The sequence below is a fragment of the Tyto alba genome, unplaced genomic scaffold (assembly GCF_018691265.1).
Source record: "Tyto alba isolate M040663 unplaced genomic scaffold, T.alba_DEE_v4.0 Super-Scaffold_13, whole genome shotgun sequence".
In the NCBI taxonomy this organism is placed as follows: domain Eukaryota; kingdom Metazoa; phylum Chordata; class Aves; order Strigiformes; family Tytonidae; genus Tyto; species Tyto alba.
The window spans coordinates 21,118,541-21,144,508 of record NW_024881275.1 but is presented as its reverse complement, the minus strand read 5'-3'; the positions used below and the strand labels follow the sequence as shown (position 1 = coordinate 21,144,508).

Here is a 25,968-nt window from a genome sequence, read left to right as displayed (position 1 = left end):
CCAGTGTTCATCTTCACTTTGGTTACCTTTGTGATAAAACTGCATCAGAAACTGAGCTTCCTGAACTCCTTACCCAACTTTTAAATGTGTCGCAAGATTTACAGCAAATTAAACTCAACTGTGTTGGTATATGAACAACAAAAGAGGTTCAGTTGGGTGAAAAGTTTTGATCCCAACATGGAAACAAGACCTCAAATTTCTCAGGTCATGCCTTTCACCATCAAAATGCCAGAGCCAGAGTACGGTACTTAGCAATTTGCAGGCTTGGGACCATGGAAAAGAGAACACTGCTGAAAACACAGCTGAGGTCTTAGCTTGGTAAATTTTGCCAACTACCCCAAAGGGTTACAGCAGCTTTAAGTGAAATCTGTAAGCCTGTGTAACTTTTTGTGTGTTTCTGCTAGAGGTGGTTAAAAACTAATCTGCAACCTCCACTTTTCCACATGAAAAAAACATCTTGTTAAAAATCAAATGTTTTTCAGGAACCTATCAGTTTTGCATAAGTATTCTGACGATATTTTTGCATTACTTGAAAAGAAACATATTTTTTTTTTTATGAAATGTTAGTGTTTCTTCCTGAACTTTCCAAATACATACCATCTAGAAGCATCTAAACAACCTGTACACCAGCTTTCCTGCTCTGGAGACTGGCCCTATGTTGTGGTTGAGAATCAAATTTTTTAAAAAGTTGGGGTTTTTTTTCATCAAACATAAAATCTTTCTCAGAATGTTGGCTCTGAAAGACAACTCATTTTTTTAGAGGTGGACAAATGTTACTTTGTTATCGTAGCTGCCACTGAAATTTTGCGGGTCACAATAAAATGAATTAACACAAACCCAGGGAAATATATGCAGCTCACCAATACCTCACATCTGCAATTGGAAATTAAGATGTATTTTATTAGCAACTGATCTTACAAATGAAAAAAAGTACCTGAGTCCTCATTTTTCTCTAAGTAAATGTGCATCTCATTCATCTCCTGCTTTTACTGTAGCAATGGAAATGGGGACATAATTAAAGCCAACTTCAAATAGAAATAGAATACAATATATAGAAAATAGAACAATTTTTAAAACATACTTTTAATTCTATGCTGAGCTCTTTTTGTAAAATGGTGGCCTAAAAATAGCATCAGTCACCAATCTGTACTGCTGTAAAAGTTCTTTTGACAGATTGATAAAAACTAATAGCCTGCTTTTCACAGTGAATGCTGACATGGTATCAGGCAAAAAGTACATCTAAACATTTTTTTTTTTAAAATACTGACCTTTACACAACTGCAAGATAAGCCTAGGTAAAAATAGAGACCCCTAGATTTACTTACTTCATTTGCTTTATACATGACACTTCACTTAATATAGGTTTGGGGGGTTTTTGTTTTTTGTTTTTGTTTTTTTTTTCCAGTTTAGGACTGTAACAAATACTGACCATTACTTTATTTCCAAGTGCAGGGCTCTATTACAGGTGAACAACATGAAGAACAGAGCCTTCACATGGCCTCTGTTTTAGTAGGATGTTCTTGTGTTCATCATAAAACCACTTTTCTCTACTTTGTAGTTCCACAGATGAAACCAAAACATCTTTAGAAATGCCCTGGGGTCACTAAATTTGCTTGCTTATACACCAGTAGGTCTCTACACAGAAAGTACCAGGTTGAATTACTGTTAAAATATGGAATTGTTTACGTACATCTTGCTAAATCCATGCAACAAATATGTAGTACAAACAATAAATGTATGAGTTACAGATTTTTTATAAGATACCAAAAAAAATGTTTTTCTTTGATGCTAGTATTTATCTAACTAAATACAATGCACTACACAGTCACTGGCAATTCAATCCTCTCTTTCTTCACAGTAAAATATTAGCTTTAGGTTAAATGGATGCATTTATACAAGGGTACCTTTACGTTAACTGCATGTTACTGTTGTTGTATAGACAGACAATATGCAGGTGGGTCTGTGGTTCTGAAAGAATATTTGGCCTATTTTATAAAAAAAATGATTTTAAAATTATGATTAAAGTGATACTGTGTTATTCAGTCATGCCTGAAGACCTCGTTAAATCGAAGTTCCTACTGACGTTGATGGCTATCTTGTCTGAGCAAGGACTGATTAACAACTGCAGGATATTAGTCCTGGAAGCTCATGATCTCCATGAGGCCTACCACACATTAGCTTGTTGCTGGCTATGACTGGACCTCATCTACAGTTTGCAAGAAGAATCTCCTATAACCGCCTGCATTTTAAGGTTTAGCATTTATAGGTTTTTACCGTGCATATTGCTTATTTTCACGCAAGTAGAAAGCACTGTGGTTTTGTGGCTGGTGGCTAGTATTTTGTGGCTTTACTGTATTTGTTTTAATATAGGAAAATTTCTAGAACATATTTGTTTTGTGACATAATGTCTTTACTATATCTTGAAGGAATAATTGACCCAAATCCAGTTACTATACACTATATCTATTGGTTGATTAGAACTTTAAGATGCAACAAATAAAACACATTATTGACTTTTAAATCTTCAATCAAATAAATATTTACAGCTGCAATTTGCCAAAATTATTTACCTTTCAATAATGGATCACAAAGAGAATGTGCACTACAGACTCAAGTGAATGCCTTGGCCATCAGCAAAACAAATTACAAACAGAAATAAAAATAAGTCTTCTGGCTATCATTACAGTCTATAAATAGCTCATGTGGTTCTCCTTTAAAGATGTGTGATCTTCTACGTTAGTAGACTTTTTCAATGCATAATTGACCTTGAGATGGAGAATAACCTCATAGTAGAGTGGCTTTTCTTTTAGGGAACAATGAGTATAGATATTAGAGGATGTGCCTGTTGTCAATGATCATTGCTGAAATCTGCCTATACCACACTGGGACAATCAATTTTGTAAATGATTGCAATAATCAAGGAAATTGCCTAATTTATAAATCCTGGCATACAGCATTTTAATGGATTCCTACATTTTAATGCTGATGCTTTCAAAGCCAAATGAATTGTTGTCCAAGCTGTCACTACACAAAATGATAAAAACATTCAGTCTTGTGGGTAACTACATCTCATGGATATTCAGACCTTCACGTACATAATCACTCATTAGTGAATTCTGTGATAGTTTCCAGTTACAAACCAACAGCAAAAAGCCACAGTTTCCTTATGAAAAAGCCTTTTCTGGACCCAAGGACTAACAATAATTGAGTATTACTGAACTAATATATTTTAAAATTTCCTAGCCTTCTTTGTCCAGGTAAGATAGCATACTGTTACACCTTTCTTTCTTCTTAATTTTTTTTTTCCTCCATACATAAAAAAGAATAATCTTATTTCTATAAGAGGCAGGTCCAACAGCTTTTTGACCATGAATCACATCAGTGCAGGCACCATTTGTATGGAAGGTGAACAAATGCAGGGCTTGGTGACATGTCTGTTGCTGGTGGGTAATTCTGCCTAATCCACTCTCCAACTTGCTCTCCACGCTTAAGACAGTTCTGCAGGCGTAGTTATACACAGATTGCTACTCTCAGTCAAACCTTAAGCAATTGATTTCAGCCAATAGTGGGCTGCCAGTACTTTACTTACTGCTCAATCTCACTAACCTGACATTTATGGTGTACTGATTGGCCTCTGTCAGTGGTGGTGGTTGTAAATTCACTTTGAAAAGCTTTGTGTTAACAGCCTTCAACCAGGCTCTGAGACGAGTACGAGCAGGCAAGCTGACAATTGCTCGACCTCCTGCCCTTATTACAGTGAGTAAATCAGGCTTTGAGCCATTAGGCTGGAGCCCGAGGCCTACACAAAAAGGATTGACATGACTAAAGGTCAACCTCTGTCACACATGTGTAACAATTTGGATAATGGAATTCTGTAACTTATCTGAAGAAGGTGCCAAATGCGTGGAAGGAAAGTATACCCTGGGCTGAATTTTCCAGCTTTTATGTTAAGCAGTTACTTGAAAGTCTGCATTTTAAAGTCCATGCATGTTTGATGCCATGAAACCTCGGGGACCAGAATGTATAAAGCAGTGATTGAGACAGTTCTGCAAAATATTGAACATCACTGCCACCCTGAGAAGAGTATACTGCAGTTTCAGCTTACCAAATCTATAACCAATGTATTATGGGCATCAGGTACGCAGCACATTTTGGACATCTATATATCTCATTAAAGTACTGCCTTTATTCACCCACTTTATATCAAAAGTCAATAGAAATAATTCACTGTTAATGGTATCATAAATTAAGAGCAATTTCAGGCCTTACAAACTAGATTTCATCCAACAATGGAAATTGCTTTTACTAACTAATAAAAAAAAAGGTTAAGTGTTTCCGTAATATTGGTGATTGGATCACTTTTGAGCAATATGGAAAGGTAGCGGTCAAATAAGGACAGAAATTAACTTTTATTTTTATTTGTGTTCCATTTCAGTATTTTTGCATATTACATAATAAAATCTCCAAGGTGAGATTATGTGCCATGGAAAAACAGACAGTCCCTGCATGGTTTGGCAATTTAGAAATATTTTTTTTCTGGGAATAGTGTGTGTCTGGGTGCGTGCATGTTCTGTGCAGTCCACAGAATTACTGTTTTCAGTAACACAGTTGAGATTCTGGGGCTGTATCCAACTCCCCACCAAAGTTTATTCCAAACTTCACTTTCTTAAATAGGAAGAGAATCAGTCCCCATCCCAAATTTGATTTATTTTGTTGTATGTGTGCTTAAGCTTATTTGTTTGCTCAGGCATACAATAGATAACTTGTGCATATGGAATAAACGTACCAAAAACATGGAGATACATGAAGATAAGTTGTGAAGAAGTCTTATAAAAATCACAGAGTTTCTAAAAGAAACATCAAGTTTTAGTTTAACATTTCTAAGAATAAGAGTTATCAAACATGAAGTAGCTTTTATATTTAGGATCAAACTAACTTTATATTGACCGTAAATAAGGAATCCATCACTTACAAAAGTTATCTGGAAAAATGTGATACTAAGTGATCCAGAAATACTAATAAAGTAAGCTGCTTTATAGCAGCTTAGCGCAATTTTCTTCTAAGGTACATAAATTAAAGAAGCTGTGGCACTGAATGAGCTGATACTGAACTTTCAGCTGAGACAGCTACTGAACAAAACATTAGGGATATTTCCAGTAGGCAGTGTGTGAACTTAAAATCCATATGAAAGTAAAAATTATTGTGTTTTTTTAGTAGAAAATAAATCCAAGGGTGGTACACCACACAAAATCCTCAGAAAAGGCAAAACAAGGCAACAACAGAACGTCACCAGCTGCTACTCTGCATAATTTAAGATATAATAGTAATATAACTAAGGGTTTTTTCAAGACAAAATTATTTGAATTTCATGAACATGACATATTTGAAACAGGGCTGACAAGCAGTCTAGAATACTAGATGATGGATTGCTGAGAAACATAATTTTCACTTTAATAGAACTACAGCATGCACATAATTCTATCCTCCAGTGTTTTGCTGTAACAGTGAATTTAGTCCAAAACTACAGCCTTGAGAATCTGAATACAAATCTATCACCATAACTGGAATGAGTGCTTCATTTGAAAGGTAAGGGATTCTCTCTGCATATTAATTTGTATAGAAACGTACAGTACTGCTAAATGGATTCTGGCCAACTTGTGTCCCAGAAAAATGCCTGTACTTAGTCCAGATGAAGTCAAAGGCAATGTTTTCTTTGACTTCAGTTGAGGCATGAAAAGGCCAATAAGTACCCAAACGGTACTTTATTAAAATGACATGCACACTTTCTAGTAGTGCCAGTTAATCCTGTCTGTTTAAGGGGAAAATCAGTAACACAGGCTTAACACTTTGTAATTACTAATGAACACCCTGCTATTTATATATTTTGCTCATTGTAAAAAAAATCTAATATATGAAAACATATTTCTTCCAGAAAATCGGAACTTGAATTAAGTCAAGTTAGAATAAAGAGAAATAATATATTTGTCATTCTTGGCCTATTCAAAGGAGAAAAAAAAAAAAAAAAAAAAAAAAAAAAAAAAAACTATTTGACCTTTGACCAAAAAAAAAAAAAAATCAAGAAAGACAGCAAACTTTTAAACTTTTTCAGGTGAATGAAGAAAAGGAAACTGTAACATTCTATCCTTTGATATATCTGTTAGTAGAAGTTTTTTCATCTAAGCTGCATTTGCAGGGGAAAAGACCACTTAAAATCTAGCTGTTTCCAGAATTCACAGTTTAAAGTTTGGAGCCTGAAAGCTTTGACTACTAAAACATATAAGCCTTTTAAACTTCTGTATTTTATTCTAATAGAATTTATGTGTGTATTGTATACATTCTTTAAGTCTACTCTTATTAAATTTTGATCTTAAACAGAAAGGGGAAACCATGTGCAACTAGATTAATTTATCTCCAGGGAGTAAGGACACATTAATAATTGAGATAATGTTTTCATATATGTTGGAATCAAGCGTGCCTTTTCACTTCTTTATTAGAAAACACATTAGGGGGAAATTATCTCATTCTCATCAGTAAGACCTAATTGCTGAGAAAGTCTCTGTTTTCTTTGCAATAACAAAAGGATTGTTCTCATTACTTTAAAATGAAAAGAACAAAAAAAAAAAAAAAAAAAAAAAGATCAGAAATATTATCAAGCAGTGCTGGAATAAATGCCTGTATTACCAAAGAGAGTGTTTACTTAATACACCCAGTCCTGTTTTTGTTTTAAACAAATCAGAGTTTATTGTATTTTTATAAAATACAAGCAAACTTTGGATTTGATATAAGTGGGCCAAAGGGGAAAAGAAAAGAAAAGAACTACAACTGAAAATGACTAATATTTTTGGCTTTCTGAAGGGCTGATCTTTCTGTAAGTTATAAAAAGTTATCTTGGCTGATTGCAAGAGAACTCTATAATTTCCCATGAACACCCATAGGTGTCAAGGCCTGTTGTGAGGTAATGGAATGGTATGTAATTTACCCTGAATCGCTCCACATTATGCTGTATGGACTACATACAAAGCAAACATTGAGTGCATGGTGGGAACACTTGTGCAGACAGGCTGAAGCATATTTCCATAATGTTGAACTATACATCAAATGCAATGCTTCTGATGTTTCCCACAACAAAGAGAATAATAAAAAAAAAAAAAAAGCCAAATCACTAACTATGCTTAAAAGTCTTTGCAATAGCCCTTCTATTTATATGGTGTACACTGAAAACAAAGAACTGTAAATGAAAACAAGTATCTATCAACTTTACTTTGCAGCTGAGAAAAAAACTATTAGAATACTATTTACAGTACTAAGAAAGAGAAGTCTCTCTGTAAGGTCCACGAAGACCTAATGCTGAATAAGTGATACGTGGACATACTTGTATTTGCAGTTATCTTGAAAAGATAGGTGAGAGAGTTGACTAAAGCCACAACTTTATACAGGGACGATGATGAGACATTCCTTTAATGTTTACAGTGATTTAATCCACACTCCTACGCCATACAGACTAAAATACAGAGTATTCAGATGCATACTTTCAACTGCTTTTATTTATTTTCATAAATCAGCTTTGCAGTCACACACACTTTCTGGCTACTTTCTTTTGCTATACTTTTTCTTTATTAAATATGAGTTCTCTGATAGATATAACATAATAAACTGAAAGACAAAACAAATAAGAAATTGCCAAAACTTTTAGATAGAGCTTAGAGTGTGTGATTCTTTGCTAACAATTTTTGCCATTAACAGAAATAATCTGAGACCGTGAGCTGCTCACAATACGTCCCCCAAAAAAACCTAAATTTAATTATTATTTTTAAGATAATTCACTTAAAATACACACACTCATTTTGCTAGCCAACAGGAAATCTGTGTTGTGTGTTAAGACCAGAAGAGCAAACCCACACAAAAACTCAGCTGATGCCAATTGATGGTCTAAATCTGGCGCATACATCAGTACTATTTCTTATTCTTACTTAACATGTTTTTCTTCTTTGCTTTTGGCTTTTCCCCCAACAACCTTCCTTCTTTCATTGCTGTAAAACAATTTTTAAGTTCATCTCAAATTAGACTAAAAAATTCTTGCCTAATGAAAAAAGGTATTATCAATATTTGCAACTTAACTTGCATAAAACTGATTCATAATAACAAAAAAAATATGTAAATATTTAAGGATAATATAAAATTCTCTAACTCCATTTATTTTAGCTTAATTTGAATGTTTTACGTAACTTGATCTGGCAAGCTTATTTTATTATTTTATATTCTGTTAATTAGAATTGTCTAAACCACAAAACCCCTCCTAACAATGAAAATAAAGCCTCCAACATAATTTTAGAATATTCCATTAAAAAATATTTTATTAATAATGCATCCCAAAATGCTCTCATTATAATCACCTGGCTTTGGTAGGAACAGATTTAAGTCCAATTTATTAATATCTGCTATACAAGAGAAATTCTATCTCCACTGAAGGCTATAACAAAGCTCCAAATGATTGCAAGTCATCCAGCTTTACTGGGTACATTTAGGTGCATTCTGAGACCATTCTTTTACCCCTTAATGTGAAAATCTCCCCACTTGTCACAATGACTCTTTTGAGTAAATACTTTGAGACAAAGACCCTGATGTGTTATTTACTATTTGTTTGCATATAGAAAATGCATAGGAGCTCCCACTCATAGCAAGAAGTCACACATAATAGATAGTATGCAAAAATAGAACATAATGATTAAAAGAGGTAATCATCAGAGCCAAACAGCTGATAACCTAAATAGACACAGGTTTTCTGTGAACAAGTGCTATACACAATATCCTGGCTCAATAATACCAAATATCTTTCAACAATCCATTCATTTTCACTGTATATCCACTGAAGACAGCAAAAACACTCTTTGCATCTTCATGGATTCCTTGTGGGATTTCTAACCAGCAAGCACATCCCCTTATATCCTAAAGATTCGGATTTGGTCTAGATGAGTAAATATCACTTGCAGATCTAAAGGCACATTTCTACTGACTCTCCAGAGCAGCTAGTCTTGAGTTGAGAAGAAGCTGCAGCTACAGAGGACTAAGCAGAACTAAGAAATTACACCTTCCAGAACAAAGCGAAGAAATGAATGGCAAAATACTAGACAATATATAGTAGGCTGTTTCTGTAAATAGTAAGTACTGACACACACAGAGGGATTATACGTGTTCCCTATTATCAGATCAGTGTGTAAAATGCGTATATACTGTCTTTTCTTTCTAAATTAACTTAACAGGGGATGTTGTTGTTGTTAGCATCGGCATACAAAGTATACCTTAGCACAAAACTCCAGTGCTTCGCTGGAGAAAATGTACATGGTCGCAAACAGTAGCAGACATGGATGTCCCCGTACGGCCAAAGGAATACAATAGCAGGCTTATGATCTGTTCTGCCAAACCACAGCCAGCGTTCATCACAGAACTGACCAAACTATCACAGCCTGAACGTTTTCAAATCAGTTATCATTGCTACCCTCTCTAATACAGCGACAGATACAAAAAAAGAGCATCAGAATGCCGAAAGTGACTTTCACACAAAATCACTGAAAGCGTGATTAGGGGGATGCACGGCCAGTGCAGGGTCAGAGTTGAGCTAAAAGGTGAACAAACTCTAATACCTTCACTGTGCAAAGAGCAGGGCTGTAGAATAGTCTTCTGCGTTTGTTTCAGCAGCTTTCATGGCCTGTCTGTAGACCAGTGATGGTGCAACACGCCATCTCAACCCACATGTGCTGCTCACAGTAAAACAATACCGCTGGTGCTGTGACCTGAGAGCTGCAACCGCTCTTGTTACTCAGGCCAAAATGTAAAGAGCACTGTGTGTTGTAGCCTTCAGCTTTCTCTGGCCACGTCTCTCTGTTCTGCATCACAGCACCTGCAACACTTGGCTTTTTCTAAGCAAACCAATTGGAGCTTTGAGGCATCCGCTGGTTTTCTGGCTACCTCTAGTGCAGCAAGGTTTTTGCTTGCACCAGCTACGTGTTCAAACTCATTGGGTCAGCTTACTTAGATTTTTTTTTTTTTTTTTTACAGCTAGTGAATGGTGCTAGTACTAGATAGAATTACACGCAATGTCTACTTCAAAACAGTCAAATTTGACAAGGAAAGAAAGATGGTCACTTGCCTCCCAGAGGTGCTGAGTGTTCCTGATGGCTCCTGCTTGAACCTTCTCTGGCAAGAGCAGGACTCCCTGGAAGGGCCCGATCCAGGTGCCCTGCTGGATCCGCTGCGCTGCACAGATGCCGTAGGCCAGGCCAGGCACGGTGCTGGTGCAGAGGCACACCTCCCTGGGCAGGTCCCGGAGCCACTCCGGGATCTCGGGTGGCGGGGCTGCTGCGGCAGCACTGCTGGTGCCCACCAGACGCCGCAGGGAGTGGAGGGGCCCGTGCATGGGGCACTCGCCGTTGCGGTTGTCAGCACACATGTCACATCCTGCGGGGCAAAGAGGGAAAAACACCGTCAGTGGGGTGCTGCTGGCCACCACCGCGGTCACTGCCACGGGCAAGATCCCTCTGTTCTTCTCATACACACCCTGCCCTTTTGCATGTTGCCGAGGATGGTTTTCATAGTACTGCCAAAGCCCATAGTAAGAAATTCCGAAAGCTGAGCAGAAATCCTGCAGACAATCCTGCAAGCCTGGTGTGTGCACAGACCTGCCAAAACTCATTTATTTTAACACAGTTTTTTAAGATTAATTTTTTGACTAATATAAATAGACCATTTAAACCATCCCAGTGTGTTTTGGTGAGACATTTTAAAGCACAGTCGTAACACCTTACAAGCCTCCCCCGTTTGCCTTACCACAGCTCAGCCCAAGGATTTAATTGGAACAAGATCTAATTTCATACTATTTTAAATGAACATTTGCTCTACTGTTCACATTAACATGTGTGTGCATGCCTGTCTGTTTAGAAAATAAAATAAATATAGCAGAACTTCATTAATGACAAATCGGAGCACGCATAGACATTTACTTTCTTATGGCCGAATTTAATTTTTAAATTGAAATTACGTAGCAAATATTACCGATTACTAGCACACAGTTGGGATTTTTTTTCTTGAATAGGAATTCATGTCCTTTGCCTGCTACATGTAGCTGAGGCTAAGAAAAAAAAAAAAACAAAAAAAAACAGCATGTCTGCTTTTGTGAGCAGCTCCCATGAAAAAGACCAGTTTGTAAAAATGTTAATTTCCCTAACAGCTCTTAATAGCTGATGATGTTTCTCTATTTTGGGAAGATCCTGCTGTGATTTTTCTTTTTTGAGCAAAGAAAATTTTGGTTGAATGTTTCCACTGCGTACTATTGCACATGCCATGAGTGTACAACTTCCAGGAAAATGTTTCATGCTCAGGAAATCCATTTCTCTTGAGGTATGCTGAGTTAACATAACAATAAATCTGTTGAAATAGGTTACCGTCTTCTGCACATTTCACTTTTGTAGCACAGTAAAAGTTTTCATATAAATTTATTCCAGAAATACAAAGGAAAAACAGTAACTATGCCATAGTACTCATGTAGCAAGTCCTATATCTTTCCCCTAATACTTTTCTACAACCTACACCCGTTCTAATAAAACACAGTATTCACTATAGAAGCCAAAGCTTCTTGGTCTAAGCCACAGATTTAGACTTGCTAGGCTGCCTGTAACCAGAGTTTCAATTCTCAGGGGCACTGACACAGCTGTTCTTCTTTCCGAGGTGGGTATACTATGTATTATGTAGGCCTTTCCTACAGAGCCTTCAAAGGAAAATCTTCCTCTCTATTCAGTAAAAGCTGCTAAAGGATATCAAAAGCTACATTTTCAAAATGTGGACACTATTTGCATTCTCCAATTTTAGACACACTTTCTAGTGAATATTTCCTGTCATCCTCTTTTAAATTGTACCATACAAAAATGATGCATTCGGCAATATGAAAATATTTGAAAGTTACAAGTGGAAGATAATTTCCCTTGAAATTATTACACCTTCAAGTCTCGCAGCAAACGCATACGTCCCTACTTGGTGCTTGTCTGTTCAAGTTCACCATCCGTGACATTGACTACAGATCTTAGCAGAAAGCAAGCGAGCGAGCGAGCCCTGAGCTGGGCGTTACTGCGATGGGTGCCCCTGCAGAAGGCAGCCTGGGTGTGGAATTCGCCCCATGCCATCCCTGGCATGCCCCACCACGCCAGGGCAGGAAGGCGGGAGGGAAGGGGAGGGGAAGGGAAGGGAGGGGAAGGGAGGGGAGGGGGCCCTTGCTGGCACTGCTGCCGCAGGACAAAGCCCCCTGGTGAGAACCGTGCTTAGATTGGCCAGAAAAGTGCCTTTTGGCTGGAGGGTTAAAGCCCTTCCTCAACAATATAATCCCTGTCGCAGAAGGACTCTTTTGTCAGGCTAAGCCACAACTGCAGAGGGGTTTTGCTCGCTCAGCCATGTCAATTAGAGGTGGCTGGAGGATAAGATTTGCAGGACCCCAGGGAAAAGGTTGCTGGCTAGTCCTGAGAGAAGATTATTATGCAGTAGATATTCCTACAGTCATTCCCAGGCATGATGAATAAAAAGCAGCAAGTACATGCTGGGGTTATTTTAGTTGTTGTTATTTCCATAGCTAGTTTGGAAAGTGAGGTATCACCACAACATCTTTTCTTTCCTCTTTGAAACCAGTCATCAAGAAACCCTGTGGTTTTGGCATATCCAAAGACCTCAAGGCCTGCATTGGAGTTTGGCACTGGAGAACATACAGGAACAGATCTCAAATAGGAAAGAAAGAAAAAAAAAACCAAAACAAAAAACAACACCAAACAGGTTGGCATATGCGTACACGTCAAACAAATCCAGCATCTTACCAGGCAAATTAGAAAGAAAACATCTGAGGGGAAAACTGAAGGCACAGAAAGAGGGTGTCTAACCATGATATCAATTAGCACCTAGGGCAGCCCCTTGAATCCGACCTGTTTGCACTCTTTGACCAGCTTCTAGACACATAACCCTCCTTCCAACTACCTGATTATTAATGGTTTTCTTGGAGACACTATGTCTCTGTAGAGACTTATATTAAACATGCTAAAGCATCTTCGTGACTCAGATCAGGCAATTTCAGTGTCAATTTCTTGTATCCTGCCACCCTACATATGCATAGCTTTCCACGCACACAGCTTTTAGTACGAGGATCTCTTCACTTTATCCTGACATTATGTGTGCATTCAAGTGGATAAAACATTTTATTTCTACCTTTTCAAGGAAAAGAAACTAATACATTGACAAGGAGTATAAATGAACCCTGTGACACTGTCATTTACCATTACAGAAAGTCACACATGGTGATATTTATTTTCCACTATCCAGAACCACTGGTAATGTCTTAATGCTTGGCAGAGGCAGCATCTGATCTCCTGCTGTGCTCCTTTCCCTTTGTCCTGCCAAAGCTGAAAATTTGGAAAATGGAACATCTTCTGAAATTGTTTTGGTTTATGGCTTGTTGATGAGAGGGAAGGAGTGTATCTTTAATACTAAGCAGTACTGAAATTCTTCATAGCTGCATGCTTTATACATCTATCTTTAGTTTTTATGCAATTGTACAAATAAAATTTTAAAAATTCCTCATAAATGTTATAAGGAGTGGAAGCCCTGCTACACATGTTTCACCATGCCTTGAGTCAAAAGTTTACCATCCATCTTTTCCTATTCTGTGATGAACTTTTGTGTAATTATATGTGGAAGGCTTTGACCCAAGCACTCTTACAGTGATGTTATACCACCCACTTAAAGACAGTCACTGTTAGTCGAATCCTCTGCCTCAGAAGATGAGAGACAGAAGTCCTTCATAACAGATAGGGGGAAAAAAGAGGAACTCCAAGGCTTGCACACTACCCTGCCTCACAGAAAGGATCAACAGCATCATCTTCACGGATACTGCAAAGTAAGATGTGATACAGTGCACCAACTTGCTCAATAATACATGGAAAAGGAGAGGGGGTTTTGAGAGGGAGAGTACTGTGGTCCTCTGACATCACTAGAGTCTCCAAACTGGATGATAACTGTTAAGACCCACACAGGTGTGGGAAGTTCACGTAAAAGGGACATGGTGGGACAAGTGCAAGCTTTCCAGAAGACTGCAACACAGGGCAACAAGGAGAGATGTACTGTGCCCTTCCTCCTATTTTGGCTTCAGAGAGCAGCTGTGTGAGTACAGGCCTCCTCCAAGGACTGCTGAAATTAATACTTCCACTGGCTGTACTAGCACCCATCATGCCTCAGATCAAGACAAAGAAGCAAGAAATGTGGGAAAATTGAGGGATTTGCTAAAAATGGAAAAAGCAGGAATGGCTGCAGCCAGAGCAGAGTGTCTCCTGATAAAACTGGGAGACATAGAAGGTGAGGGAATGGTTCATTGCAGGCCCAGATGCATCCAGACTCTTTGGAAGGAGATCAGTTTCTCACTTCATGCCTTCATGCTCTATAGATGGAAGGATTAAGGCAAGGAAGAAGCAAGAAAAAAAATTAAACGATTTCCTAGTGGAGCTGTTTGGTATGGCTCTTTTGGGAGGAGTGCAATATGTTATCGTTTATTTGCCTCCATAAAAATGAACACAGTGTAATGCCAGCACTATAACTCCATGTGAGTACACTTAAAAGTACTAAACCTAATCAAAAGGAAGAGGAGACATCGTTGACCCCAAAATACAATTGTAGACACTCTCCAACCTAAATAATACTACTACTGAATATTTTAAAGGAAATCTGAGAGGAGAAAGCTTTTGTCAGTGAAAGGTGGGGTCCAACACAGTGTTTCAACCAGCAAACCAGCTGTAACAATAAATGAAAGAAATACATTTTTGTCTCAGCAATAATATGCTTCAAAGGTGCAGTTATACTGGATACCTGCAGTTTGCTGGTATTAAAGAAGGGTGGCCTCTGACCCTCTGCTTCATAATTCACTGCAAGCATGCAGGTATCCGGTGTAAGTGGCCATCATTTCACACGGTATTACTCACTTGCAAGTATAAATCACTGCGGCGGGGCTCGGGTACCCAGCTAAGAGGGAGGGTGGGCTGGGTGAGACAGTACCCTTTCTTTTCCTGAGGGCTGGAGCTCTCCGGGGGATCGCAGTTTCCTTGTGCCTCAGTTTCCTCACCGACCAGCTGACATCGGTCTCATTTTGGGAAATTCACCTCAGTTTCTCGCAGGCTGCCCGACTTGGGGCAGGGCTTTCGGGGGAGGGAAATGCAGATGCAATCCCCACCCCCGGTCCCTTCCACGTGCTCGTTTACCTGTTCTCGACCCGAATTTCGGAGAGCGGGGCCGAGCCCAGCCTGCCGCCCCGGGGCTCGAGCCGCGGCGCCGGGGTGCGGAGCGGCCCGACCCTTCCCGGGGCCCCGACCCCCCCTTCCCCGGGCTCCTACCCCCCCTCGCCGCGCCCCCCCCGCTCCCCTCCGGCCGGGGCCCGGCCGCCGCGCCCCGCCGGCCGCCCGGGCGGAGCTGCCGCACCGGCGCTGGAGCCGCCGCGGGGTCCGAGCCCCCCGGCCGTGGAGGGGGTTGAGTGGAGGGGTTCAGGCCCGCCCCACCCCAGCTCCCCCCGGAGGGAGACGGTGTGTGAGGTCCCGCCTGGGCGTCGCGGGGCGGGCAGGGGGGGGACCGTCCCGATCGCAGAGCCGCTTTGGGGTTATTTTTGCCAGGCGGGTGGGGGGCGGGTTGGAGGATGTGGGTTTGATTTTCCCTGCCTTCGATTGAAGGTATGAATGAATTAAATTTCCGTGTCAGGTATGAGAAGGGTAGGAGAATATTGTGTGTAGATAAACCTTGCCACCCCCTGCCCCTGAGAGACCCCCATATACAATGTAGAGATGATGAATAGGCTCTGGGAGAGGAGATCGAAGTTCAGTCCGCACCGGCTCCACTCTCTCCTACAAAACTATAGGGCAATTAATTGTGGCTTGTCCCCTCATCCTTCATCTCCTGGTGGCACATATCGATGGAGATTACTGCTGATGGACCATTTTATCACCCTAAATAAACAGTCACCACCTTCTCTAACCTCAATCTAATGTATGGCTATCTGCTATGTTTAAGGGTGCTGGGTAACTAATGATGTAAAATAGCTAAATCATACAGGTTACCAACAGCCTAGAGAAAAAAAAAAAAAAAAAAAATCCAAATATTCCCCGCACCGATCTACTTCACGGCATGTTATATATACACTGTCTCCCCGTAAATTGAATGGGAAGAGGCGTGCAAACTGCTTGCTTGCGTGACACTTCAGTTTTACACAGCGTATTTATTACAGTGGCAGGTTGGCGCTTTCTGGTGAAGGTAAGAGGAGTCGCGGACTTCTCGCTGCCGAGAGCCTCTCCCCAGCAGCGAGGGGCAAGCCTACACGGGAGCGAGTCGGCCCCGCGCCCCCCAAAACTCACCCCAGGAGATCTCCTCCTCGCCGCGCAAGCGCCCCTCCCCCAGCGCCCAGAAATACCCTCATCCTTCCAGATTCAGAGCTGGGAAGAAAACGGTCCCCAGCCGCCTGCCACATTATCAGGGTTTTAACATAATCCCCTTTACTTCCCTGGGAGTAAAGACTGCAGGGCCCTAATTGGGGGTTTGTTTCTTGGTCGGGTTTCCCCCCCCCACGCGCCCCCCAACCAAACCCCTTCCAATTTAAAACAGTTACATACAGACACTTCACCCACAGCTCCTTGGCGGCCCTCGCCCCCCTCCCTCGCCCAAGGCCGTGCCGTACTCATTGATATCTGACGATCGAGGCGTGCGGCTACGGGGAAACCGCCGCCCATCCATCTCTCCACGGCGGCCGCCCGGCGCCGGGCCGGGCGCTGGGGAGTCGGGACCGCCGCCGCCTCCGGGGCTTCCCCGGGGCCGCCAGCCCCCTGCCCCGCGGCGGCCGCCCGGAGAGCGGCCCGGGGCGCCGGCGGAGCCTGCCAGCACCGCTCCCGGGCGGGAGAGCCCGGCCCCGGGCGGGGGCGAAGGCGGCGGGGAAGTGGGAAGAAAGGGGGATGCTCGGGAGCGGGGCGGCTGCGTACTTGGGAAGGACGGGGGGAGACGGGGCACTGGCCCGGTTCGCGAACAGGGTGCGCCTAAAAATCGAGAAACGGCCAGCGGCCGGGGGCCGGCCGCCGGGCAAGGCCGAGACGGCGGCCCTGCGCCCCGCGTTCGGGGCGGGGATCGGGCCCCGCGGGTGGGCGCCGGGCGGGGGTGAGCCCCCCTGCCCGCGAGGCACCCGTTTGTCAGCCTCAGAGTGTCGGTGGGGCTGTCCGCAGCTAGAAGGGGCAGCAAGCAAGCTAGCGCGACTCAAACCGCAGCCGGTCGCTCTTCGCCTCAGCCGCAACCCCGGCCTCCTTCATCTCAGACGGGCACCTCCGCGGCAGAACGCGGAGCCGAGGACGGAGTCAAAGCGGCAGAAAATCCCGCCTGCCCGCGGACTCCTTGCGCGACCGCGGAGGCGCCCGGGGAGCCGCGCAGGAGGCCGGGCCGCTGCCCCGCAGCTTGCTCGGCGGCGCCGCTGACCGTGCGAGTGCGTGGCCCGGCACCGACCACAATGCCTCTACTCCTTCCTCGCTTACAGTTCACTTTTTTTTTTTTTTTTTTTTTTTTTTTTTTTCCTTTATTTCTAAGAACGAGTTGCCCAAAGCGAACGCACCTGGTCCCAGAAGGCTGAAACGCGCAGATTAAAAGTTTTGCTCAGAGACGACTAATAGCCGCCGGAGCGAAAGTCGCCTCGTAAATACGCTCAGTGATAAGACTTTTTAGATCTCGCTGCAGAAGAAGAGGGGGAGGCCGTGAGGGCAGCTCCCTGCCCCGTCCCGGCCGGCCGCGATTCACAAGCCTCCTCGCTGCAAGCGCCCCGTTTGCTTTCTCGACTCCACCTTTAATATCGCGGTTGGGAAGAAGATTCGCTTGCGACTCTGCAGCGTGCTATTATTCAAATCATTCCTTAAGAATGGTTGCCCCCAAATTGTTTTTTTATCTTCCTTTCTCTTTTTAAAACCTTTATCTTGCAGATTTACAGAGCTGCTCCGAGAAGTAAAACATCTATTGTCTGAACGATTCGGGTGGCGATTCAAAGTGCGTTTCAGTTTAAGTGCATGTAATTTATGAGATCACATTTTCTGCACACGAGAATAGAAAATACACTAACAAGTTTCACTACAGGGTAAAACTAAGAGTGAGGAAGTCACTCTAAACAAAGTCGGTATCCAATATAGAAAAACTTGCAATGTTAAGAAGAGAGAGGAAATCCCCACCAAACTCAGAGTCAACTTTCCTTGTGCTCCTTAAGATGTATGCACAAAGATTAAGACTGCTAGCATTCACGCAGTTTAGGACAACAGAGTTTCATGGAAACTTTCAAAACAATCTCAGCATCTGAAATTAAATTAAACGAATCCGCATTTTGCTTGGGCATGTGCTTATGGATCCCTGAATCGGGGTATCGTTTGTCTGTTCAACAGCTTTCCTTAAATAGGCATGAGGGGGGAAGGACAACAAAAAATAAAGAATTTTAAGAAACCTCATGATAAGAGAGGGCGTTTGAAGCAATGGAAAAAAGTGCACACGCTAAAGCCATGTTCCAGTGTTTTAACAGGGGCAGATCTGTGTGCTCTGAATGTTAGTAATAAAGCTGATGAATTAATATAGTTCATCTAGTCATTTTCACTCCATGGATTTCCTCAGTTGCGTAGTATCGACAGATACAGGAATAAAAGACAGGCAGAACCAATTTCTAAAATTACAGACTTCTAGTCGATACAGATGTTTAATAATAGGGGTGCCCTCCTTCCCACCCACCCCCCCCACCCAAACAAAAACACAAACACAAACCCTCTATAATTTGCGACAGCAGTCTTAAACGTTTTCTAATCACCAAGTCCTACGTGAATTCTGACACTAATGCAGATGACCTTTTTCATCTAGAAAACCATTTTTTCTTATTCAATGACCATGTCATGCTATTCCATAGGGGTGAAAACTAAAACCAGCGAGGTGTTAAGGAGGTCTAAAAGGAAAACGATACTACGAGGTATGAGGGAGGAAAACTTTGCCCTAGACTATCTGATGAAAACTGCAAGTTTTTCCCTGCCCAGCTCGGAAGAGTAATTGGTTTCTGGGCATTCAGCGAAACCCAGGCTTTCCAGGCAGGAACGGAGCGAGACAAGAAAGGCGGGCAAGGACCAGCTCTATAGCAAGTTGCTCTGAACTATTTCTGAATCCATTTTCCTACGCAGCCCTCCGAGAGAAACCTACCCCACACCAGCCTCCCCGGCGAAGTGTGCCTTCCAGGCCAGGACCTGGGTCTCCGGCGGAAAAAAAAAAAGCGATCTCCGAGGGGTTACCTCCCGCCTCCCAAAAGCACCGGGAAGAACGCGAAAGCAGCTCAAGGGAGGGACGGGCAGGGCGGAGGAGGCTCCTCGGGGAGAGAGCGGTGCAGGCACTGACTGCGGTCCCCCAGCCCGGAGCGTCCCGAGGCCGGCCCGGTGCAGGGAGAGGCGGAGGGTGGCGGGGCCGGGGGCTGCAGGAAGGGGACACGATACGTACGGTTGTTGGGGTCACTGGTGTGCTGATTCAAGGGGATGATCTCCATGCGCTGCTGCCCGTACAGGTAGTAGTCCAGCTCCTCGGCCGTGCACCGGAACCGAGCGGCAGCGCGCTCCCCGCATTTGCTGCCGCCGCTGCCGGCCCCGCACACGTCCTTGCCCGGGAGGGGAGCGGGCGCTCCCCCGGCCGGGGGCTCGGTGCTCTGCAGCGGCCCGAAGACAGGGAGCTGGGTCACAGGCAGAGAGGTCAGGCCGGCCAGGGAAGCGGCCGCCGCGGCGACGCAGGAGGAGGTGGAGGAGGAAGACGGAGTGGACGAGGAAGAGGAGGAGGAGGCGGAGGAGAGGGAGGCCGGGCGCTGGCGGAGGCTGTCAGCCGCAGGCTCGGCTCTCTCGGGCGGCTGGAGCTGGGCGAGGGCCCCGCTGCTCTTGAGCTGGCTGCTCTGCGGGAAAAGCTGCTGCCAGTGCTGCAGGTAGGCGGGATCCACCTTCAGGAACGCGGATCCGCCGGGGTCGCCGGGCTTCAGCATCGCGCTGCCTGTGGAGCGGAGAAGAGGGGGACAGCAGACGTGAGACCCCCCGCCCCGGCCGGGCCGCCCCGACCCCGCGGCGCTCTCTGCGCTCGGACCCGGCGGCCCACGCGTGGGCTCTCCGCGCCGGCTGTCCGGGGTCGGAGGTGGGACCGCCCCCGCCCCGCTTCCCTGCCCGTGCCAGGCTCGGCAGAAGAAAACCTCGGCCCGAAGAGCCCGGGGGCGGACACGCGAGAAGCGCCGGCCGGGGAGACAAGGCTTCCCCCCCGCCGCCTCCCCCGGGGCGCGGGCAGGAAGAAAGCGGCGGCGGGCAGCCCCCCACGCCCGCGGCCGGACGGGCGGCCGGCCGCCCCAAAAGGCGCGCCGCTCACCCCGTCCCCGGCACAGGCAGAACCTTTCCCTTCCATTCCCTGCCCTCCCTCCGCGGGAGCGAGCGGCGCTCCAAGTTGACAACAGGAAGGAGGAGGAGGAGGAGGAGGAAGAAGGGGGGGGGGGGGGGGAAACTTCAGCCCCACGCACACCCGCGCGCGTGTTTTCGCCCCAGCCGCCGCTGCTTTCTACGCCAGCGCTTGCAGGAGGAGGAGGCGGCCCGGCAGGACCCTCGCCCCGGGCGGAGGCACCCCGCTGCAGCCCCGGCGGGGCGGCTGTGCCGGGCGAGGCGGGGGGGCCGCGGCCGCCCCTCGCCGCCTTACCTGGGCGGTGTTGCGCCGGGTCGGCGTGCGGAGGTGCGGGCGGCCCCGGGAGCCTTCGAGCCGGAGGAGGGCTTGCAGGGAGAGGCTTTCTCCGGTCTTTATCCACGGGGAAGCGGGGTGATCCTCTTCCAGGTGCCGGGGGCCGGCGGGCCGGCTAGCTCCCAGCCGCCGGGCTCCCTCTGCCGTGGCTGCGCATCGCAGTCGCGCCCGGGCTCTTTCCCCGGCTCTGGCAGACTCCGGGCTAGACACGTGGGTTTTACGACAGCGCAAAATACAAGTGTGTGTGGTGTGTACGAGAGGGAGGGGAGGGAGCGGGAAGTTACCAGCGAGTCTGAATGCAGAGCCCTTTTTTTGGCAACTTCCCCCACTTTGTTCCTTGCTCAACTTTTAAAGGTGTCCTTTTCTTTCATTCCCTCCCTTCCCTCCCTCCCTCCCTCCCTCCTTCCCTCCCTCCCTTCCTCCCTCCCTCCTTCCCTCCCTCCCTTTCTTTCCCCCTCCCTTCTTCCCTCCCCCTCCCTTTCTCCCTCCTTCTCTCTCTGCCTCCCCAGCTCCGGGCGCACAGCGCTCCCAGGAAGAGCTGGGCTTTTATCCTGGCGGAAGGGGAGCGCTGGCCCCGCGCAGTGCCGAGCAGGATCCGCGCCGCTGCGCGGTCCCAGCGCCGGGCTGCGGCAGCTCCCGGCCGGCTCCGGCCCAAGCCAGCGCCTCGCACCCCGCCAGGCTCCCGGCAGCCGTGGCCTCGCCTCACTTGCCTTTGGCCCCTCGGGAGCCGAGGTGAATGTTAGAAACCTTCCTGGCCCGTTTCGCTGTACTGATACTCTCCCACCTCCGTTACTTAACACGTCTCCCGGGATGACCTGCCTCCCGTTCCTCCCGGCTACCTGGGATCTGCCCCAGGAGGTCCCAGCGCGGGTGAGGGAACTCACCGCCCTGCAACTTCTCCTCAGACCTTGTCCCCTCGAGCACCAGCACGCCTCCCTCCTGCTTTCCGTGCTCGGTTACGGAACAGAGCAAGAAGCGTGCAGACGGAGATGCAACCTGTGGCGGGAAACTTCTCATCTCTAGAGACTTTCTCTCTACACTTTGCTTAAAAATTGGCTTTTTTTTTTTTTTTTTTTTTTTTCTTTTTCCCGCCCCGCTACTCAGTTGTTGAGCTCACATATCAGTGAGTATGTAACAGTTTTTTTCAGTCTCTTTCCTACACCGTATGAAAAACTAGAGGAGAACTGTGATCTCTTACGTATATCGCATGTACTTACTGTCCCATGCATTTAAGACAAAATACTTGCACAAAGCGTTTATGTCTCCGAAGCATCTCTCTAGTGTCAGGAAAGCTCCCCTTGTCAGGTGTCACGCTGCCACTAAACGGACACTTGCTTACAAACATAACGTGTGCGCGTGTGAACTGTTTTTGCCATTCCCCCCACCCTTTTTCTAGTTTATTTCTTTCCCACCCTTCATTGTCGCAGAGCCTGGGAAAGCTGCTGCTGTTTAGACTTTGTCTGTGTCTAAGGCAGGACATTTTAACACAAATTTGAACAGGGCTGAGGCAAAAAATGTTTTGACTGGCGTCATTTTGACAAGGTCATCAGTCATCTGCTGTATAGATTGATAACACCTAAGTTAAAGGCAAACACGAGTAGGAAAACCCCCGATTTTTATGGGTTATAAAGTTGGCTGTAAAAACCTTCTTTATGTCTTTGATCAATTCCGTTGTGCAACATATAATGAATTTTCAGCCCTTTCGCTCCATTAATGCTCCTTCTGAAGTTCCGAAGTACTGCCGTCCCTCTGAGGGACAGAGGTGCGAGGCGGGAGCCTGTTGGAACACTCGTTAGCCTGCACATAGCGTGTTGTTGAGCACACTCATCTGCGAATGGGCGCGCTGTGTTTTCTCTGTTTTCACGGCATTAATATAGTGTCTCGTCCTTGGCCAGCTTCTTCTTGGTGGCAATCTTATTCCGCTCTTTCTGATTCTTCATTTTATTATTATTATTAAAAAAAAAAAAAAAAAGCGCGTGCCTCTGCGGTATTGTTTTCCTTACTGGACATGTTTTAAAAATACTGGATTGTTTTTAGTGACAGCAATCCCTAGAAATTCGTTTCACGCTAGAAAAACGTGATGAAGTGGGGAAAAGATCCTAGCTAATGGGCTTAAGTACATTGTCAATATCTGCACTTGCCTTGAGTTGTTAACGGAAATATTCCATGCGGGTTCATATTAGGAGGACTTTAATCTATTACTGTAGTTTTTTTGGTGTTCTTTTTTTGTTTTGGTTTGGGTTTTTTTTACAGCGAGAAAAGTAGAGCTTCGAGTGGTCAAGGTGGCAGAATAAAATTTATAGACACCCTCCCCCCCGCCCCCCCCCCCCCCCTCCCCCCGACACTTTGGGACCCAGCCTAAGCGGAGGAAAGAAGTGCAAGGCTCACCGCCTCCACCCGTCCTCCGGGCCGGGCCGGGCCGGGCCGGGCCGGGCCGGGCCGGGCGGGCGGCGGGAGGGAGGGGGGGAGAGAGGGGGGAGGGAGGGGGGGCAGGAGGGCGGCGGTCCCGCCGGCACCCCGGCCCCACGCCCGCTCCCGCCGGCTCTGCCCGCAGGTCGGGGCGCTGCGGCGGGCGGGCGGCACCGGCGCTCGGGCGGGGGCCGGCGGACCCCGTCAGCCTCGCCCGGTGGCTCTTTGTCCTTTTAACGGCGAGCAGCCCCGGTGCCCCGGGCCGCCTCGGCCGGAGCTGGGCGCGGAGGAGGGGGCGGCCGCGGGGGAGCGCGGAGGGCTGCGCGGGTCCCTGCGCGGCGGGCCGGCGGGGGGAGGCAGCGGCGTGTCTCCTCGGGACAGAAGACGGCTCCGGTACCAGCCTCTCCGAAACATCACCGCTGCCGGCCCCTTCAGCCCCTCGGGAAGAGCGGAACCGGCAGACCGGCGAGCAGGACCCCAGCCCCCGAACCTGCCCCCCCCCGGGACGGCTCTAGCCAGCCCTGACCTCTGGTCTCGCCGCCCCAGGCAGAGCGGATCCTCCGCGTCCCTTTTGTCTCCCCCGAGTTTGCTTACAGTCTATTTGTTACTATTTCTCGGTTTGGGCTTTTTTTTTGTTTTGGTTTGTTTTGTTTTTTTGTTTTGTTTTGGGTTTTTTTTTGGGGGGGGGGGAGGGGGGGAGGGGGTTAAAAAAACTATTGTGTTTTTTTTTTTTTTTTTTTTCCCTCCTGGATGTGACTTCTGCGTGTAAAGCTGTAGAAAAAAAGACAGGAGTTTTTAACTACTGCCTCCTCCTTCCCCTTCTCTCAGGCTTTTTCATTATTTAGAGGACGAGCACTGAAACAAATCACATTGACCGTTTAGAAAGCGATCAAACCTTTATAAAAATCCATCGCCTACAAATCGATTGGTGAATATTTGCTAGGAATTTGTTCAAAAGAAATAAATAAGGAGAGTAAATGTATTAAATGCAAAGGGGGAACACGGTGGTGTTTTTCTTCATTGATTAATGACCTCTAAAATAAAACAAGCGGGAAGAGGAGCCAAGATCGATAAATTAACTACCCAAATTCATCATTTTCCCTGCGATTTTTTTTCTTTTGGGTTTCTTTGTTTGTTTGTTTGTTTTTTTGTATTGTGAATAACCCTCAGGAATGATGCCCGTCTCTTTGGAAACTAGAAGGTTTTGCTTTAGGCTGGGGGCAGAAAAGGGAGCTAAACCCCTTTTAGGAAGGGATTGAATCGGGGACACCCTATCTGATTTCGTTTGACACACAATTAAAAAGTTTGCCTTTCATATTAATTAATTCCCCTGATCTGGGGAAGACAAATGGTCGGTTACCTCTGACAGGAGTCCGATAAAGGATTCAGCAGCTTTCCTTCTTGCCCTAGGCGTCTCCTCATTCCAGTTTTAAGGTCATGAGCGGCTGAGTTAATAATTCATTAATATAGACATTTATTCAGATGGGATTCACGGGGATTCGCGCTCTCCCACATCTCACCGTTTGGATTTAGTTTCCCTCGAAGAGAAGAAGAGGGGGAGGAGGAGGAAGGCTCTACACAATGCACGGACCTATTTCCACACACGTGGTTAAAACGTGGTACCCGCAGCGAGCACCCGCCCGGGGCAGGTCAACCGACCCCGCAGAGCCCCGCACGGCCGGGCGGCCCCCCCGCCGCCCCCGCACCGGCCCCGGCCCCGGCCCCGGCCCCGGCCCCGGGCAGCGGCGGGCGAGGGGGCGGCCTGGCGGCACCCGCCACCTCCCGAGCGTTCCCTGAACTGAAGCCAAGCCGCTTCCCTCCCCCCTTCTCCTTCCCCGACATCAGAAAGCAACCGAAGCGTGGCAGGAGTGGGTAACACTGACCAAAAAAAAAAAAAAAAAAAAAAAAAAAAAAAAAAAAATATTAAAAAATCCGTTTCCCCCCGCGCCCGCCCCTGGCTGACTGCGCGGCCCCGGCGTCCAGCAAGGGCCGTGGGGCGGGAAGGGCTGCGTGGGGCCGGCGGCGGCCAGCGCCGTGCGTGGCGACGGGCCCGAAGGAGGCGATCCCTCCCGGGGCCGCCGCGGGCGTGGCGGTGGCTGCCGGCGCTGCGGGGCATCCCCCCGGACCCCCCGCCCCCGGGGGGGCGGTGAGGGGGGCTCAGGAGAGGGGGCTCGGGGCTCCCCCGCCTCTGCAGCAGCCGGCGCCCTCCCTCCGGGGGTGTTGGTGTGAGGCAGACCCTGGGCAGGGCTGGTCCCTGGCCGGGCCCGCTCTGGGGTGTCTGGGGGATGAAGGGGGTCCCCCAAAAAAGGGGATTGGGATCCTTCCTTGCGAGCAGGTAGCGAGAGACTGGCTGAGGAGGTCTGCTGCAGGCCACTGCTTTGGGGAGAAGAGAAAGCACCTGGCCACGTGGAACCAGACTGAGATTATTAAATGATTTGGCAATGGCCACCACGCAGATGCCAGCCAGATGCATAATGACTTTCTGCCACTATTGACCTGATACGGATGTGAACTAGTGACCCTTGAGGTGAAACGCTCTATAGTCTATTACCAATTCCCCAAGCCACCAAATCCCCCTTGCAGACAGATTCAAATATTTATGTCCATCAACAAAACAAACTCTGCTCCAAGCAAGGCACGCTGCAGATGGGAGGAGAAGAGGAATTACTCAGCTGTAAAGACCAAGTAAAAATAAATCAGGTCAGGCTACAAAGAAAGTTGAACTTAAACATGACAAATCTGCATTAATTTCATTCC

At 46.3% G+C, this 25,968-nt stretch overlaps 1 protein-coding gene across 1 annotated transcript in view; it reads right to left on the bottom strand.

Annotated features, from left to right (window-relative positions):
• PRDM6 (PR/SET domain 6) overlaps positions 1–21,061 on the bottom strand; it is a 74,753-nt gene extending 53,692 nt beyond the window's left edge. The window contains exons 1-3 of the mRNA XM_042787876.1: positions 20,764–21,061; positions 19,546–20,079; positions 10,148–10,455 (exon numbers count right to left, since the gene is read on the bottom strand). Coding sequence (XP_042643810.1) covers positions 10,148–10,455; positions 19,546–20,071 — 834 coding nt within the window. The 5' untranslated portion in view covers positions 20,072–20,079; positions 20,764–21,061. The remainder of the gene's footprint in view (positions 1–10,147; positions 10,456–19,545; positions 20,080–20,763) is intronic.
• Positions 21,062–25,968: the final 4,907 nt, after the last annotated feature.